This window comes from Peromyscus eremicus, chromosome 10 (genome assembly GCF_949786415.1).
Source record: "Peromyscus eremicus chromosome 10, PerEre_H2_v1, whole genome shotgun sequence".
Taxonomy (NCBI): Eukaryota; Metazoa; Chordata; class Mammalia; order Rodentia; family Cricetidae; genus Peromyscus; species Peromyscus eremicus.
In genome coordinates this window covers 65868092-65886130 of record NC_081426.1, presented here as the reverse complement: position 1 = coordinate 65886130, position 18039 = coordinate 65868092, and the positions used below count along the sequence as shown (strand labels likewise).

Here is an 18039-nt window from a genome sequence, read left to right as displayed (position 1 = left end):
ACACTAATCACTCTTAGACTGATCTCTCCAGTGAAGATTTTTCTTAGCCTCAGATTTCATAGTTAAGGGCTCATTTGAGGAATGATTCAAGCACTTGGTGCTTGTCTGCAAACTCCACACCCTGAGCCAGGCTCCTGATCACCCTCACCTGAGTCTTAGCCTTCAGCATTTCCCATTAAAAAATAAAAGTGTGTGTGTGTGTGTGTGCGCGTGTGTGTGTGTGTGTGTGTGTGTGTGTGAGGGGGGAACTCAATAGAGGGCTCAGCTGTTAAGAGCACTGGCTGCTCTTCTAGAGGAGCTGGGTTCAATTCCCAGCACCCACATGGCAGCTCACAACTGTCGGGAACTTTAGTTCCAGGGAATTTAATGCCTCTTCTGGCTTCCGTGGGCACCAGGCATGCACATGGAGGACAGACATATATGCAAGCCAAATACCCATACATACATTAAAAATAAAAGTGGCACACACTTTATTCTAGTCAGAAACTTGGGGCTGGTCCCTGTCTTCCACCCCAGTCGACTGCAAAAGCCAGTTTCCATTCTGTCCACCCCCACCTCCCCCCATGGCCACTCCTCTAAATGAGGCTACTATCAACTCTGGGACCCTCTCAGATGCCTATTTATTTATTTGTGTGTGTGTGTGTGTGTGTAGGCCCAAAGTTGACATCAGAAGTCTTCCCTGATTGCCTATTTTTCGAGGCAGGGTAACTAGTTGAACCCAGAGTTCACCAGCTTGGTTAGTCTAGCCTTCTCCTGTCTCTGTTTTTTTGGGTGCTGGTTACAGATGGGCTGCTGTGCTCACATGGAATTTGTGTGCATTCTGGGGATCCGAACTCTGAGCCATCTCCCCAGCCCGCTCAGATTTCTGATTGGCGTCACCTGGAGCATCTCCCCTGCCCTTCAGCTTTCCTTCACCAAGGGCAGCCGTCAGAGCAATGCTTTTCCAGCTACAATGTGTTATCAAATAAAACTCTAATCGTGCTCCCATCTAGCTCAAAAGTCCTGCAGTGGCCATCGAAATAGGCTGATTATTCTGAGGGCTTACAAGAACTGCAGCACCAGGAAATATACGAGTGGAACTACAACATGACGTTAGGTGCAGTTATTCCGTTAGAGCGTTCTCAACCTTCCTAAGGCTGCCACCCTTTAATAATACAGTTCTTCATGCTGTGGTGACCCCTCCCAACCATAATATTATTTTCGTTGCTACTTAATAATTGTAGTTTTGCTACTGTGATGAATCATGATGTAAATATCTGTGTTTTCCAATTAACTTACGTGACCCCTGTGAAAGGGTCATTCAACCTTCAAAGGGGTGTTGACCCACAGGTTGAGAACCACTGCATTAGAGGACTTCTGATATAATGTTCATTCCAAAGCTGGCCTTACCTTATACTAACAGTACCCCCAAAGAAGCAGAGACTTTCCTAAACAGCGCCCACAAATGCTGCCAGAACCGGAACAGCTAAAGCACCCATTGTCTTGGTTCATCCCAAGCCACCAGTACAGCTCACAGGCTGTAGTGCAGAGAGTGTCCAGTGTTTGTTGGATGCACGGTGATTCAGAGATAATGGTTCCAATGGACAGTGCACTGGTTCCTCCAGGGTAACATGGGGGCAAAGCAGACCATCCCTTCCTGTCTAATGAGGGTTAGGAGAGCCGCAGCTGGGGGAGGAGCCACCTAGGAGGCAGACCTTGAGCTGTCTGGTGAGAGGGCAGAGCACAGAAGCAGCAGAAACAGGGCTTCAGCATGAGCTTGCTTCTTGAGTTCCCAGAGCCGGGAGACACTGATGAAATTAGGATTCCTTCAGTCTTCCGTGGCAGGCGGTCAGGGAAAAGAGTGATTTCACTGGTTTGGGTTACTGAAAAATCTGGGGTTTTGATCTAGTTGTAGTAGAACAAAGGATGGTATGATCTCTCCTCCATGCCTCCCGACCATTTTCCTATGTTGGCTTCATGTCCCATCAGCTCTGCAGAATCAGGAATGGGGGCAGGACCTGTTTTTTTCCCGCCAAAGTCTCAGGGCTGAAAGCTGTGTATGATGGTGCTTCACACCTGTAATCCCAGCATTTTGAAGGTTAGGGGTAGAACTGGCCCAAGTTTGAGACCAGCCTGGGCTGATAATGAGACCCTGTCTTCCAAAACAAGACAAATGCATCTGGGGGACATTGCCCAGGAGGTAAAGTACTTGCAATGGAGGCCTGAGGACCTGAGTTTGGATTGATAGCACCCACGTGCAAAGATAATCACTGTTAGCACACATCTATAACACCAGCACTAGGGAAACAGACCGGAGGACCCCCGGGGCTCACTGGCCAACCAGCCTAGCCAAATTAGTGAGATCCAGTTTGAGTGAGAGATTCTGTCTCAAAAAATAGGGTGGAGAATGATCGAGGAAGACACACAATACTAACCTTGTTTATACATGCGCGCGCAAACACACACACACCCACTACACATATGTACCAGTACTCACACTCATTGCACATGAAAGTCCCAGGGCTGACTCTTTACCGAAGAAATCAGTCTCTGGAGCTGGGCCACGAGGCTTCCCTCTGACTCTACGTGCAAGGTAAGATGCACCTGAACCCTAGGATCTAAACATGGGAGAGGCGAAGTTCCCAGAGTGGGTCCAGGAGCAGCTACTGGAAGAATCGGAATGATTCCAGGGCAGGCATGTCTTGAATCCCAGCACAATGGTTGGCTGAGGCAGGGTTTGACCTGTTCAGAGATGGGTACAACTCACAGCATCCTAACTGATGCCAGTGCTGGTCCATGGACCACCCTTTCTAGCAAGGAGCACACTACCTGGAGTGGCCACCTCCCTCGGAGTCACTTAGGCTGAGGCTGGCCTACAGGCTGTCTTTCCGGTGGCTATTCTTTTACTCACTGTAGATCTCATATCAGCTGTCCTCTCTATGCAGAATATTTTCCCTCAAAATTTCTCTTCATCTAGGCACCATTTTCAAGATTTTTATCTCCTTCCACCTGTGAGTAATATTTCCTCACTGGATGAAGCTAAGGTTACAATTATTCTTCTTCAACCCAAGCCTTTTGTAATTGAGACTTGTGAATATCAACCTGGTCGAATTGTAAAGCACACTTAATCATTCATGAGTTGGATAAACTCTGCTATGTTCAATTGATTTGCTGACAAACCCACAGCCTGAGTTTCAACTTTTTTTTTTCTCTCCAGAGTCAGAGGTTGAGACAGGGTCTGGCCACCTAGCCTTGGCTGGCCTGGTACTCACTATGTAGACCAGGTGGGCTTTGAATGTGTAGGAGTCCTCCTGACTCAGCCTCTCAAGTGCTGGATTATAGGACACCACATCCAGATTTCAACTTGGATGCTTACATTGTGTCCTTAGTTTTAGGAGGTCAGAGGGTACGGAAATAATTTTTTTTCTTCTTGGCACAGCACCCGGGAGTCAGGTGCTGGTCAGTTTTCACTGTGTCAATGGTGTTTTTGTGTGTAAACATGTATATACGTTCATGTGTGAGCACATGTGTGTGCCAAGTCCTGGGGTTGATGTTGAGTGTCTTTCTCAAGCCTTATTTTTTGTTTGAAGAGTTATATTTTTAACTATGGATGTGTGTGTGTGTAAGTGGTATGCCCACATGTTGCAGGTTCCACAGATACCAGAAACCGTGGGATCCCTTGGAGCTGAAGTAGCAAGTGTGCCGTTACAGATGTTTGTGAGCCCCCCCCCCCCTCCCATTGATGGGAACTGCACTCAGGTCCTCTGGAAGGGCAGTTTGCACTCTTAACCATCCAGCCATCTCTCTAGTCCATCCACTTTACTTTTTGAGACAGAGAGGGTCTGTCCCTGAACCTGTGGCTTGTGATTTGCCTATACTCACCGTCTAGCAAACACAAGCCCTGGGTATTCCGTCTCTGCTGTGATCATGTTTTTTTTTTTTTTTTTTTTTTTTTTTTTTTGTGGGTGGGTGCTGGAAGGTGGAACTTAAGGACCCAGGCTTGTGCAGTGAGCACTTTCCTACTTTCCTGACTGAACCACCTCTCCAGCCCTCAAACGTGTTTTAAATCCTGGAGGCTTTGCCATCGGGGCATCCATATTGGAAGAAATCATGGACTTTGTCACCAGAAAAACATCCATATTTAACGCTTTGGACCAACCATCTGTGTAACTGAGGCCTCTAGCTTCCGACATTTCTCAAATCTTTAAGCTTCTCTGGGCCTCAATGCTCTGGCCAGTTATAGTTTGGGTGTTTTACCAATGTCTTCTCCCCAAATGGTGCCCAACTGAGGTTAGCACACCTTCATCTGTACCATGTGGGTAACTCAGAACCTGGGGTAAGATACCTGGTTTCTAAGCCGTATGGAGCTATTGTGTCTATTACCTCATAGTCATGGTAGAAGTCGAAGGAATCATAAAGTATATCATAACTGAGAGTAGCAAAAAAAATTAAAAATAAAAGTGAGGTAGGATGACTCAGCGTGAGGGGGAATATTAAGCCTTCTACACACTGAAAAAGACAGTATCCACTTGGTCCCCCCAAACCTTCAGTCAGTAGTATCTGTCTTCTATTTCCACCCCAGGTCCTAGAAGAATCACCAATGCACAGCTCTCACATGTTATGTGTATAACCCTATTTGCCCCCTAGTATGTTACTCTTGGCTAGATAAAGCTGTCTTCAATTATATTAATTTATCTCCTAATTTAATTTGTCACAAAACACATTGGTTCAGGAGTTTATCACGTTCCACACGCACAGCTTCCCTGTGGGAAGCACGGAATTGCAACCTTGTCTGCACAATTGTTCCCCGCGTTTGAAATGGATTCTTTCCATTCTCATGAACTTATCCTTCAAGCGGGGTACACATTTGCACCCTGAGCCTGAAGTCTCTGCAGGAATGTGTAAAAGCTCAAACAGCGTCCATCTCACAAAGCTGAGATCAGGAGCTCTGCGGGTGGGGGATACGGAAGTTTTGTTCTGATCATTCCTGGACAGCCTTCCGTACCGCCCAGACCTCAGTACAGGCTAATGTCACAAATTGCCCGAGTGCATCTGCCTAGATCCGGAATTCCTTCCTTTCTGAGAGACCTTTTCCCAGGCAGCTGGGTTACTGCTAGCTAGGGCTTTCTGGCCACGCCCATGTCCTGGTCATATTTTACTTTTTGGGTTCCGGCGGATGCCATCTGGCTAGAACCCTGGCGAGAAACTTTAAAGTTAGACTACAGTCACCCCCTGCTCCTCATACCCTCCTCTACCCAACCCCCTAAAGCCCAAGGCTTGCTGGAGACTGGCAGGAACAGGCAGAGAGAAAGAAATCGGGACGGAGAGCTCCGGTGTTCCCGCGGTGTGGGTCCCCGGCCGGCGATCGGCCAGTGTCCAGTGCCCGGTGCGGTCCTGGGTCAGGCGGGAAGGCCGTGGTGCTGGGTTTGGTCCGGGGCCGGCCTCGCGGTGCAGCCGGCGCAGAGCGGGGACCCTGGGGCCAGCGGAGCAAGAACGGCTTCCAGCGGGGTTGGGCGAGCGAGCGAGTCCGGGCGGGCGTCTGTGAGCGTAAGGGCTCCCCGGTTCAGCGCCTCCCGGCTCCGGGCTCCTCCTCCCGCCGGCCGCGGCCCCGGCTGCGTCGCTCCGCCACTCCCCGCCCCGCGCCGCCGCCCCGCCCTCGCCGCCGCCCGGCCTCTCTCGCCCAACCCCACTGCAAGCCGGCCCCAGGCCGCCTCGCCGCCGCCCGGCCTCGCTGCTGCGCGCCACCATGGACAGTCCCGTTTTCCCCTGGTAAAGATGGCGGTGCGCGATCGCTGCAACCTTTAGACTAATGACTGTCCGAAACATCGCCTCCATCTGTAATATGGTGAGTGGCCACCGAGCCTCCGGGGGTCGCGCCCGCGGCGAGCCAGGCAAAGAAAGGGAACCCCGGGCTGGAGCTGCACGCGCGCCGTGGCCGGAGGGGCCGCGCGGCTAGAAGTTCCCGGCCCCCCAGGGGCTGGCCCGGCTGACCGCAGTCCCCCTCCCGCCTCTGTCCCAGCTGGGGACCTAGTAGATCCCGGGGATCCCCAGGGCGGCCCCACGCCCCCGCCCTCTAGCTGCGGTGCGGGCGGTGGGTGGGGGTGAAGGGCTCGAGGTGGCCGCACACCGGTGTCCCGGGGAAGGACCGGGAGGGTACGAGTCCGGAGAGGGACATCCTCCTCCTGGTGCAGTAAATAAGCCCTCGTTGGACTCCCTGACTGTCCCCGTCTCCTTTTGGAGTTCAGCCTCGATTGTATTTAAGATTCACTTTGCAGCAGCAATGCTTTTATCAGGAGAAATTGGATAGACATACAAGCTGTGGGGGGAAAAAAATCCAAGTGCAGAATCTGGTTAGAGAGGCGAAGTAAAGCCGGGTATGGGGAAGCACGGCAATTTGTTCTGGAGGCCTCAGTTTCCCCCACCTGCAGGAGAGAGTGTATGGCAGTAACATTTGCAGGCCCTGGGAGTGAGGCCGCTGTGGGTGTGAGGAAGTCTGCAGGGGCCATCCTACCCCGCCTCCTCTCCACTTAGCTTGGGCACTGCCTGGCATGTCACTGTGCTGATGGGCTTGGGGGGTGGGGCATGACCCAGCGGGCACTTCAATTTGGATTTTTCCCCATTACTTTCCTGTCCTGTTTAGTTTTCTTGGGACCCATTTTCAGCCTTTGGGTCCCCTGGATATCCTCAGCAGGCACCCCCACTTGTGAGATCCTTAGAGAGGTCAGTTTGGAGTAAGGCATTACCTACTGGTGTGGGGCTTGAGGGTATGTGCTCTGCTTATACTCTATCCTCAACCCCCTCTGAGCCCCTTCAAGCTGGAACGCTGGTGTTTTTGCCATTTTGGGGAATCCTTCCCACCCCCACTCCTCCCCAAGACAGATAGTAATATTAGCCCCTAAAGGGAATCTGAGGAGGCCTGATTAAGAAGGCTTTAGGTAAGGGGATCTGGCTGCCCTTCCCCCATCACAGTCTTTTAAATCTTCTGTCCCACATTCTGTTGCAAGATCAACACATGGCACAGAGCATTAAGGAGCCATGTGTTAGCTCAGGTGGAGTTTAGACCTGCTGTGGCTGGCTCCAGCTTTCAGCCCTGGCATCCAAGGCCTTGCCAGCAGGGCAAAGGCAGGAGCTCCCGGAGTGATGGCTGTCTGCTTGGTGGTACAGGCCTCCTTAGATGATGGCACTGGCTCCTGCAGCCTTGACATTTCCCCTTTCTGCTTGAAGACACAGGTTTCCTGCTTCTTCCTGTCCAGTGGCATTAATGTCGCTGGATGCCTCCGGAAGACAATGCGTTTCTTCTCAGAGTCTTTGCTGTGACCCAGCTCCTGGGGCGAACTGTGAAACCGCAGTGGCTTGAATGCTGTTTTTTCCCGCCTGTGGGGGTGGCCCTCAGGCCCACAGGCTCCTGAGACTCCGTGGCTGCTTGTGTGCCGGCCGGTCTTGTCCAGTTTGTATTCAGTGACGCTTTCTCAGTATTGAAGCAGAGTGGAAACTCAAGAGCTAGCGTGTCCCAAGAGGACATCTGCCTCCGGCTTGTTCTTGCCCTTGCTGTAGCTAGGACTTCTTGGCACACCTGGAGAGAATGTCACAACCTGTTTTCAGTGAAACTCAGCCAGAGAGGCAAGCTTCTGGGAGGGCATGAGAGGAATGGGCGATATTGTGTCCACAGAATCAACACTTCCTCTGGTGACCTAAAAGGTACTGAGTTAAGGCCCTTACTCAGCCCCCCAACCCCTTCCCCTAGTGAAGGAAACCTACTATCTTCCTGTTCTGAGGAGAGATGTTTGCATTCTAAGCCAGACTCTAGCTTCAATCCTGCTTAGGTATTTATCTGTGGCTTGTGGTTTTGAGGCAGTCTCTCAAGCCCAGGTAGACCTCCAGCTTGAGATTGCCTTAAGTACTGGATGACAGGTGTGTTCTTCTTCACCCAGCTTGCAAGTAGGTCCTGCTTCGAGCGCACACCAGCTTTGTGTCCTTGAGCATGGCACTCTTTGTACCTTGGTGTATATTTGTAGAAATGGGCCGACACTGGTTACGTTGAGTGAGTCACTGGGGCTCAGGGCCCAGGACATAGTAAGTTCTCAGAGACTTCCAGCCGCTCCGCTCGCTCAGCACCTTCTCCCTTGTTACGATGCTGCCTTCCAGTCGTTGAAGGGGCCGTGGGAATCGTGTCTTCTACCTGAACAGAAACGACCCGTAGGGTCACTTATGCAAAGCAGGCTGAACAACACTATAGGAAGCTGGGGTGGGAACTGGAAGCCCCGCCCCTTATAAAAAGCTGCTCAGGTCGCTTCTGCTCCTCCTCCCTTTCTCATTTCCCAGAGGAAGAGGGTGGTGATGAGGAGACTGCTGGACTGCTGCTGTCTCTGTCCCCACAGTGAGATAAAGGCTCACTGTACCTCCGTGTAGAGACCTCACTGGATGATGAATTGTTTCCAGGTAGGTCTGTTCCCGGTCTCACTTGTGACAGCGCTTCTCACTGGGGCTCTTAATAGATCCTGCCTACTTTCTCCTTTTGATCTCAGCTTGTTTAAGGAGTTGGAGAGCAAGCAGGGATTGGCTTGTTTTTGTTTTAATTTATGTTTACTTGGTACTGAGTGGCTCAAAACAGGGCCTTGCTCATGCTAGGGAAGTACTCTCCCATAGGGCAACACATTCAGGCTGCTTTATAAAAGAGAAGGCACTTGGTATATTTCAGACATTTTCTGTTGTGTGTTCTGAAAGAGTGTTTAAAGATGCTGTCTTCTTGGGGGAAGATAAACAGACGAAGATCCAGCTCTGAAAGGCTGACCCCTTTCCTCCATCGGAGGGGAGCCCAACAGAGCTTAAATAAGCCTGGCAGCAAGTCCTTCCTGTGATGGAGAGCTGAGCGGCATCCCCTCCCTCCCTCCTACCCATCCCACTGAGGTTTCCTTGTCTGGCACTGGTTCCCATTTACTTCTCGTGAATGCCTCCCATAGTAATGCTTGATCAGCTCTCTTAGGGCAAGTCAGACTGACCACATGGCAGTGTGGGGTTGGAGATAGTAAAGCTTGTTTGGCTGGTGTGTTGTAATTTCGAGAATGCTTCAGCTGCTCCAAGCACAAGGAAATGTCCCCTGTTGATAATCCTCTGTTGTTCGGAGCTATGGATCTCATTCCCCGTGTGTTTCATAGTCCATTGGAAAATGGAAGAGATTATTTGTGGTTATGTTTAGCTTCCTGTTTGAATTGAGGAATTTTCTAAAAAGAGGTCCAAATGTGACTTGTACTGGTGTCAAATGGCCTGAATCAGCTCTTCTTCCTTTAATTTGTTAGTAGTGTTGTTAAGATGTGTTTTGCAGGGAATGCCTGTACCAAGCACTAGATTTGGGGGAGGGGGCAGTGGAACATGTACTTTGGGGGTGGAGTGTCTTGCTTAGCCTGTGTGAGTCTTGGGTTTTGTCTCCAGCAGTGTGGGTGTGTGGGTGGAGGTGGTGGTGCATGTAGTTTAGGGGTGGAGTGCCTTGCTTAGCCTGTGTGAGTCTTGGGTTTTGTCTCCAGCAGTGTGGGGGTGTGTATGTGTAACACACATTTTGTACCTGAGAATGACATCTGTCAAGGACCAGCAGTGTTAGTGTTGGCACACACTGTGTGCAGGTTCTTAACAAATGACGATGTGAGTCCATAGCTCCAAGGAGCTCAGGCGTCCCTTAGCTTGTGGCCCGATGTCGGCAAAGGTGAGACAATTTCAATGCAGTGTAATAGCCACACGGAGGGGGTGAACAGAATCTTAGGAGTAGGGAAGTGGTCAGGTTTTTACTTTTTTCATGAGGCCATGATCGTAGTCAACACCAGTCAGAACTGAAGCTGTGTGCTTGGGAGTCATTCCAGTTCAACGTTGATGTGTACAGAACCAGTACAGCGTTGGTGGCCTTTGGCGAATTATACTTCTGGGGGTCCATAGTTTTTCTCCTCTTGTAAAACTGTTTAATATATTTTTGGTCATGAGATGTTTCTTAGTGACTCGTATTTCTTTTTTTTTTTTTTTTTTTTTTTTTTTTTTTTTTTTTTTTTTTTTTGGTTTTTTGAGACAGGGTTTCTCTGTGTAGCTTTGCGCCTTTCCTGGAACTCACTTGGTAGCCCAGGCTGGCCTCGAACTCACAGAGATCCGCCTGGCTCTGCCTCCCGAGTGCTGGGATTAAAGGCGTGCGCCACCACCGCCCGGCTGTGACTCGTATTTCTTAAAGCCTTTCCTCTCTTAATTGACTCAGTCACTTCGGTTCCTACCTGCCTTGTTTCACACCTTCTTGAACTCACACCAGACGCTGGCGATTTAAAACGCACCACCCGTAGGGTGTTTCCGGAGGCCCGTTTGAGGGCCAGATTTGAGTCCTTTTATGTAGATGAAGCCATCTTCAAATGAAGGAAAAGTAAGACCAGTAAACATTTGCAGCAGCCGGGAATTTGATTTTACGTATATGTTCACCTGCTTATGTGTGCCATGTGCCTGATGCCCACAGAGGCCAGAAGAGGGTGTGGGAGCCGGGAAGCATAGAGACATGCAGTTGTGAGCTGCCCTGTGGTGCTGGGAACTGAACCCAGGTCCTCTGTAAGAGCAACTGCTGAGCCATCTTTTCAGTCCCCAAACTGAGGATTTTTATATAAAAAGGTTTTATCTTAATAAATCAACGTACCTAAAGCAAATAGTTTGAGAATGATCAGAATCTCCTCCCTTCCTTTCTTCCTTTCTTCCTTTCTTTCTTTCTTTCTTTCTTTCTTTCTTTCTTTCTTTCTTTCTTTCTTTTTTTGGTTTTTTGAGACAGGGTTTCTCTGTGTAGCTTTGTGCCTTTCCTGGAACTCACTTGGTAGCCTAGGCTGGCCTAGAACTCACAGAGATCTGCCTGGCTCTGCCTCCCGAGTGCTGGGATTAAAGGCGTGCGCCACTACTGCCCAGCTTCTTTCTTCCTTTCTCTTTCTTTCTTTCTTTCTTTCTTTCTTTCTTTCTTTCTTTCTTTCTTTCTTTCTTTCTTTCTTTTTCTTGGTTTTTTGAGACAGGGTTTCTCTGTGTAGCCCTGGCTGTCCTGGAACTCATTCTGTAGACCAGGCTGGCCTCGAACTCACAGAGATCCGCCTGCCTCTACCTCCTGAGTGCTGGGATTAAAAGCATGCATCACCTCTGCCCGGCTCTAGAATTTTATTTTAATAATTAAAAAAAAAGTCTCACAATCTGCATGAAGAGATAACTTATTTCCATGACTCATGAGTTCTGTTTGCAAAGATAACTGGCCACTGGACGTGGAGTTTACCGTATCAGCTGGAAGAAGTTACAGTTACGAATAGGGGTCCATTCTGGTAATTGTTAGGCGTTTAACAAATGCAGCCTGAGGTGAGGTGGGTTAATGTTTAAAGAAAAAAAAAAAAGAAAGAAAGAAACTGCTCTCCTGACCTTCCTTGTCAAATATGTTAGAGTTTATTCTAGGTCAAAACCTGACAATTAAGTCTGCAGAATTGTCTCTTTTCCTTGGACTCCTGGGGGAAGACAAATTTGAACACCAGTATGTGGCTAGGATTGAAGATTGGGATATGTTTTCTGAGTCAGAAGCCCAGTATTCTACTTAACCGTCTACGAGGTCCTGCTTATTCATGTTCACTAGTGTGGGATCTTCAGGTGTTCGGATTAAAATTGAAAATAATTTTGAACTCCATTGCCTTCGAAGCAAGAAGGCCTTCTCTAGTTAGATGTGGGGTCCCTGTCCTCCAAATCTGAGTCTGGTCTTTGCAGGTTGTTGAAATTTTCTGATGGCATTAAGCTTGGTGGCATCATCAGAAAGATAACCTCTTGCTGGTTTGAGTTCTAGTGTCCTCATGAAGCCATTCCAAAGCAAGCTGACTGGAAGAGTTATAGAAGGTGGCGTTTCTTTTTTTTTTTTTTTTTTTTGGTTTTTTTTTTGAGACAGGGTTTCTCTATGTAGCTTTGCGCCTTTCCTGGGACTCACTTGGTAGTCCAGGCTGGCCTCGAACTCACAGAGATCCGCCTGGCTCTGCCTCCCGAGTGCTGGGATTAAAGGCGTGCACCACCACCGCCCAAGGTGGCGTTTCTTAACCTGGCTAACTTGTATGGTCTAAATACTTTCTTGCAAGTTGTTAACAAGGACAGTCGTTTGTGGTGAGGTCAGTGCTTGTCTAAGGGTTTAAAAGGTCTTTGGAGAGAAAATGCCTCCAAATGAACCAGCACAAACTTTCTTCAGACAAGTGTGTCCTGTATTGTTTGCTGTCTATCACTGGTGTTATAGGCGGTTTGCACCTTTGCTGTTCTGGAATTATGGGTTAATTAAGGGACATTGTAATCCCATGTTCACCATGGCGTTGAGTGTGATTATTTACTGTGGATCCCTTATAAAGATCATGGGCAGGAGACCGGTGGTTCTCAATGCTTTCCTTGCCATTCATTGGTCCCTCCAGCTACTTTCAGAATTCACAGAGTAAATAAACTCAGTCCTGGAATTCCTTCTTAGGGTGGAGGTGAACTTTAGGAATCCAGAAAGGTATGTGGAATAATAGAGCCGGCAGCCAGCACTCCCCACCCAGGGAAGAAATGAACTATGACAAACACAGTTAAAACCTCCCTGAGCATCCCCACTTCATCCCTCCTCTCCACAGACACAGCGGCCATTATTCCAAATTTGGCATTTATCATGTGTTTCATACTTTTCCTTGGTAGGTGTACATTGACAAGCCAGGTGTAGTACTGATTCTTGTGTTTTAAACAAACTCTAAATCTGAGCTTATACCAGCTCTCTAATATTAATTCAATAATCATGAGGTTTATTCATCAAGTTATTCATAATTCTAGTTTATTTTATCTGCTGTATAATATTTCCTCCAATGAATGTGCTACCATATATTCAATTTATTAATAATCATGGGGGCTTACAATTTTTTTGTTAGTATATTTCAATGTTATAAACAGTTTTTTTTTGTTGTTGTTTTGTTTTGTGTTTTCAAGACAGGGTTTCTCTGTGTAATACCCCTGGCTGTCCCGGAACTCGCTCTGTAGACCAGGCTGGCCTCGAACTCACAGAGATCTGCCTGCCTCTGTCTCCCAAGTGCTGGGATTAAAGGCATGCGCCACCGCCGCCGCCACCACCACCCGCCTGTTATAAACAGTTTTAAACTTGTCTTTCTGTGTAAATGTTTATAGTTTCTCTGTGGTAGATGTCCAGAAGGAAATTGCTGGGTCAAGGGAAATGGGCATATTTTACTGTAATATATTGACAGATTGCTCTCTGATGCAGTTGCACCAATTTGCATTTCAGCCAGCATGGTTGGGGGAGGGGTTCTCGTGGTTCCACACGCTTGCTGACACTTGATATTGTTAGATGTGGCGTTTTGCCAATCTGATGGGTGTGAAATTGCATCTCTGTGGTTTAAACTTGCACTTTATTCTTTATACTAGTGAGGTTGAACATCTTCTCATGTGTACATCATGCCTCGCTGTTTCTAACTCAGGATCAGTGTTGGTTTTGTCTGAAAACAGGGAGTGGAATGATGAAGAGGAAAATCAGGGAGACCAAAGCAAAAGTCAGGGAAAGTGGGGAGACATCCAAAGATACAGTGGAAGAACATGCCAACATGTTCTCGGGGTGGGGTGGAGATTGGCAGCATGGAGGTGATGCACACCTGTGGGGACGTCCTGAGTGTGGCAAGTGCATCTGTTCTTGTGTTAGCCCCTTGTGTTTCAAGCCCTGTTCCAGCTCAAGTCCATGCTTTGTTTGAAGGGAATTGGCTCTGGTGAAAATCATGTCAGGCCTCTTCTGGCCTGACTCGCAGCTGCAGGGCCGGATTCGGGGAGTTTCCTGTCGACCCAGTTGCTGTTTGAAGATCTTTTAGAAGCTGATCTTATTAAAGTGCATTTCTTTGTCTTTTGGGGTAGGTTCTGTGTGCAGGAAGTCCAGTGTTCGTTAGGTTTGGCTTGAATGTCCTGGTGCGAGTGCTGTGTTCAATACCAGAAACCATTCCCTTCACCCCAACTCTGGTGCTATATGAATGTCACCACACTGAACACAATAGATGCTAAAATGCCTTATAATTTAGTGACTCTTTGTGTAGCAAAGAATGGAGCACACCCGTGTGTTCTCTTATTAAGAATTTAATCCCAGCACTCAGGAGGCAGAGGCAGGTGGATCTCAATGAATGTGAGTCCAGTCTGGTCTACAAAGTTGTTCCAGAACAGCCATGGCTATTACACAGAGAAACCCTGGCAAACAACCAAACAAACAAAGCCAGACTCAGGGAGTCTGCCCTCATAGACTTTGAGTAAGCAGGGCTCAGGTGGGGCCTGGGAACCTGCATTTTAAAGTGCCTATTCCTTCTTCCTTCACTCCCTGCACAACTCTGAGGATCAAGATTTGAGAAATACCGAGTTCTTGGGTAATAGCCCCAATCTCTTAAAAATATTGTTTAGAGAAATTACCTGCCATGTGAGAGGTTTTCAAAAAATCAATGTAAAATTATTTAAGGTAGTGATTTAACTTCAAAAGCCAGAGATTGTTGCCATTCTCTAGCTGTATTTCTTGACATTAAACAACTAGGTTTTTATTACTTTCTCCTTTTTACAGCGGAGATTCGGAGTGCTGGCCGTGTGTCACCTGTGAAGCCTTTAAAAAAACTTAAAAAAAAATTAAATCACAAAACATCAACACAAATATGAAAAAATGTAACGTATGTCCTATACCTAAATATCTACTTTTCAGGACTAATAGGTATCGAAGTGTAGCCCTATTGGGTTAAGTCCTTTTTCAGCTATAATGCTTAGAAACCAACATTCAACTCTCTTTTCCCTTTACTTCTCCTCCTAGAGCAGACCGTTTCTGGAGTTGATAGGGCACTCACCATGCGTGCCTTTTATTTGTGATTCTCTAGGCCGTCCGTCAACGTTTGTGTGTGAAGATGTGCCGGGCAGCCTTTTGCGACTCTCCGGCTTTGCTCACCAATTATGGCTGAGAGTATGTTGACTCAGAAATCCAGTTGACTCATTCCAATTGCTCTGTGACAGCACTCTTCAGCGTGGCTGCGGTTCCATTACTCATTCTCTTCTTCAGGGGCAGGTTCGATAGCTTCTAAAATACTCTGTTCTGAAAACAGGGCTGCCGTGGATGTCCCCATCCTGTCTTTGTACCTGTCGTCATTTCTTTGTCCTGGAGTCCTGCAGTAGATATGCCCCTCTTAGGATATACCATCTGCAGCTTTGTGAGGTGCTAGGTTTTCGGTACGAGTCTAGTGTGTCTCTTGAGGGTTCATGTGTTGAATGCTTGGTTCCCCAGTAGGATGGTAGGTCGGGACTTAACCACCGACACTGAGCATCTCCCCCAGTTTCCATCCCAGACCCCCAGAACAACAGGAGGGGTTGTTCTCTTGATGGTATTCTCTTGAATACCATCAATAAAGTTCACTGTACAACCCCTCCCCCGCCAAAAAAAAAGAGGTGGAGCCTAAAGGGAGATGTTAGGTCATCAGGCATGCCCTAGGGAGAGACTGATATTGTTCTTCTGGGATTCTGCTGAGCTCTTTGATGGACTGTCATGAGAGGGACCTCGATGGAGCAAGCCCTCCCCTGTGGCTTCTTGCCTCAGCATATGACCACACCTAGCCACATGTGCTCCTTACCAGAGCCCTCACCGTATGCTGTTTTGACTTTCAGCCTCTGACACTGTTAGCTTGGGGCCAGAGAGATGGCTTAGCAGGTGAAGGTGTTTGCTGCCGAGCTTGATGGCTTGAGTTGGATCCCTGGGACCCATATGGTGGAGAGACAAAAACCAATTCTCACAAATTGTCCTACGATTCCACAAGCTTCCTGTGGCGCTTGGACTGCCTGCTGTACACATGCGTGTTCACGTGTGTGGATGTGTCATATAATGTGATATATAAAATATAAATTTAAAAGTATAAGCTAAATAAGCTCCTCCCCTCTCTTCCTTTCTTTGTTTTTGATTTTTGAAACAGGGTTTCTCTGTGTAGTCCTGGCTGTCTGGAACTCACTTTGTAGACCAGACTGGCCTGGAACCTAGAGATCCACCTGCTTGTGCCTCTTGAGTGCTGGGATTAAAGGTGTGCACCCCCATGTCTGGCTCCTGTTTCTTTATGAGACCCAGTCTTGGGATATTTTGTGATAGCGCTGGAAGATGGAGTAAATACGTTAAGTATTGTCAGAGTGTTCTACAAAGTGGTCCTGTCAGTGGGAATTTGATACTCAGCTGCTAAAGGGCCTTACACTCAGTTTCAGACTGTATGTAGTCCAGGTTGGTTGAGTGAGTGTGTGTGTGTGTTGTGTGTGTGTGTGTGTGTGTGTGTGTGTGTGTGTGTGTGTGTGTTTTAAGTGTCATGGTTAATTCTAATGAGCTGCTGAGGTTGTTAAACGACCATATTTGTTAAACCAAAATGGAAATGTTACTCTTTAAGGGATCTGTGTGCATATATGGGAACACCTTTCAGATCTTGATTGGCTCCTGATGTGGGATCCAGGGATGGAACTCGTATCATCAGTCTCATGCAGCGAGTGCTTTACCCCCTGAGCCACCTCAGTGGCCCTAAACCATGTGTTTGGTAATCCCCCAGGGCAGGAGGTAGGCTTATCTTTTGGTGATTTCCCATCTGTCCGTGTGGTGCCTAGCACATTCAGGTGATGGATGTTCAATAAATCATTCTCGATGAATGAGTAAAGAGATCTAGCTTGGTAGCATGGAAAAATTACTTTGTAACCAGGTGTAGTGGTGTGCACTTGTAATCCTAGCACTTGTGAGATGGAGAATAGAAGATCATGGGTTCAGAGTTCAAAGCCAGCTTGGACTACAAACAAAACAAAACAAAAAACCCCAACCCAAACCCCAGAACTTTTCCATCAGTCGGTGTCCCTCTGGGTATAGAATGCAAAGAGCTTGTGAACATGTTGATTCTGATTGGCAGGTGTGGAATGAGATGGAGATTTTGCCCATGTAGCCCCCTTTCCTGGGGAAGCTGGTGCTTTTGGTGGGAGCCCTGTGAGAGCAGCAAGATCTAAGGAGGAACACAGAAGGATGGCTTCCCTACCGTGCGGTTGTAAGGTGATAGGCTTGGGATTGGAATCCTGCTTGGTAAACTCAGAGCGTGCCTCCTCATGCCTTAATAAGAAAAGCCAACAGCCGAGTGAGTGCCCCTCTCCCTGCTTTCTTGAGCATCAAAGGGACTCCCCTGCAGAAACACTCAGCAAGCTGTGCTGGCCTTGCGCATGTTGCTTTTTTATCATTATCTCCCTCTGGAAGTGAGTTAGTATCTTCCTTTCAGTTTGCTAAAAGCACAAAGCCCTTAATTTCTCAAGGCCCAAGGAGACTTGCTTTCTGTTTGACTTGCCACTTGTGGTTAGTGGGGTGCTTCATTTGGCTTGGGAATAGTGACATTGGGGGTACAGAGGCCAAACCTATGCCTTGTTGAGATTTCATGGGTGTAGCATCCCCATCACGTCTGTAAGACACTAGCTAGCAGTAAGTGTCCTGGTTATTGACAGCGCCAGTTGACATGTTAGTGTGGATGGTGGAAATGTCATGATGCTTCACCCCTAAATGCAGAGCTACAGGCCATCAATGGCTGCTGAGAGAGGAGAATCAGTCTTGGCTCCTTGAAAGGTTATCCCATCCCAAGCAGTCAGCCCTAAGCACATGTACATTAGATTAACACTAAATGGACTAAGGTGTGTGTGTGTGTGTGTGTGTGTGTGTGTGTGTGTGTGTGTGTGTGGTGTATGAAATTCTAAAACAACAAATAAACAAAACAAATCCATCCCTTGCCTTCATCCTAACTATGGGTGCTTCAGAGATGAAGGGGGCCCTGTCTCACTGCTTCTGTGTTGTCAGAGAGACAGCTAGAGAGAAGCCCACAGCTAGAGAGAAGCCCACAGCTAGAGAGAAGCCCACAGCTAGAGAGAAGCCCACAGCTAGAGAGAAGCCCACAGCTAGAGAGAAGCCCACAGCTAGAGAGAAGCCCACAGCTAGAGAGAAGCCCACAGCTAGAGAGAAGTCCACAGCTATCTCCTAATCAGCTTTGCACTGTACTAGGAGACTGTGTGATT

The 18039-nt window shown here is 48.0% G+C and overlaps 1 protein-coding gene across 1 annotated transcript in view; it reads left to right on the top strand.

The window, feature by feature from the left end:
* Positions 1-5669: 5669 nt before the first annotated feature.
* Positions 5670-18039, top strand: part of Usp46 (ubiquitin specific peptidase 46) — a 75681-nt gene continuing 63311 nt past the window's right edge. The window contains exon 1 of the mRNA XM_059276010.1: positions 5670-5824. Within this exon, the coding sequence (XP_059131993.1) occupies positions 5789-5824 (36 nt within the window). The 5' untranslated portion in view covers positions 5670-5788. The remainder of the gene's footprint in view (positions 5825-18039) is intronic.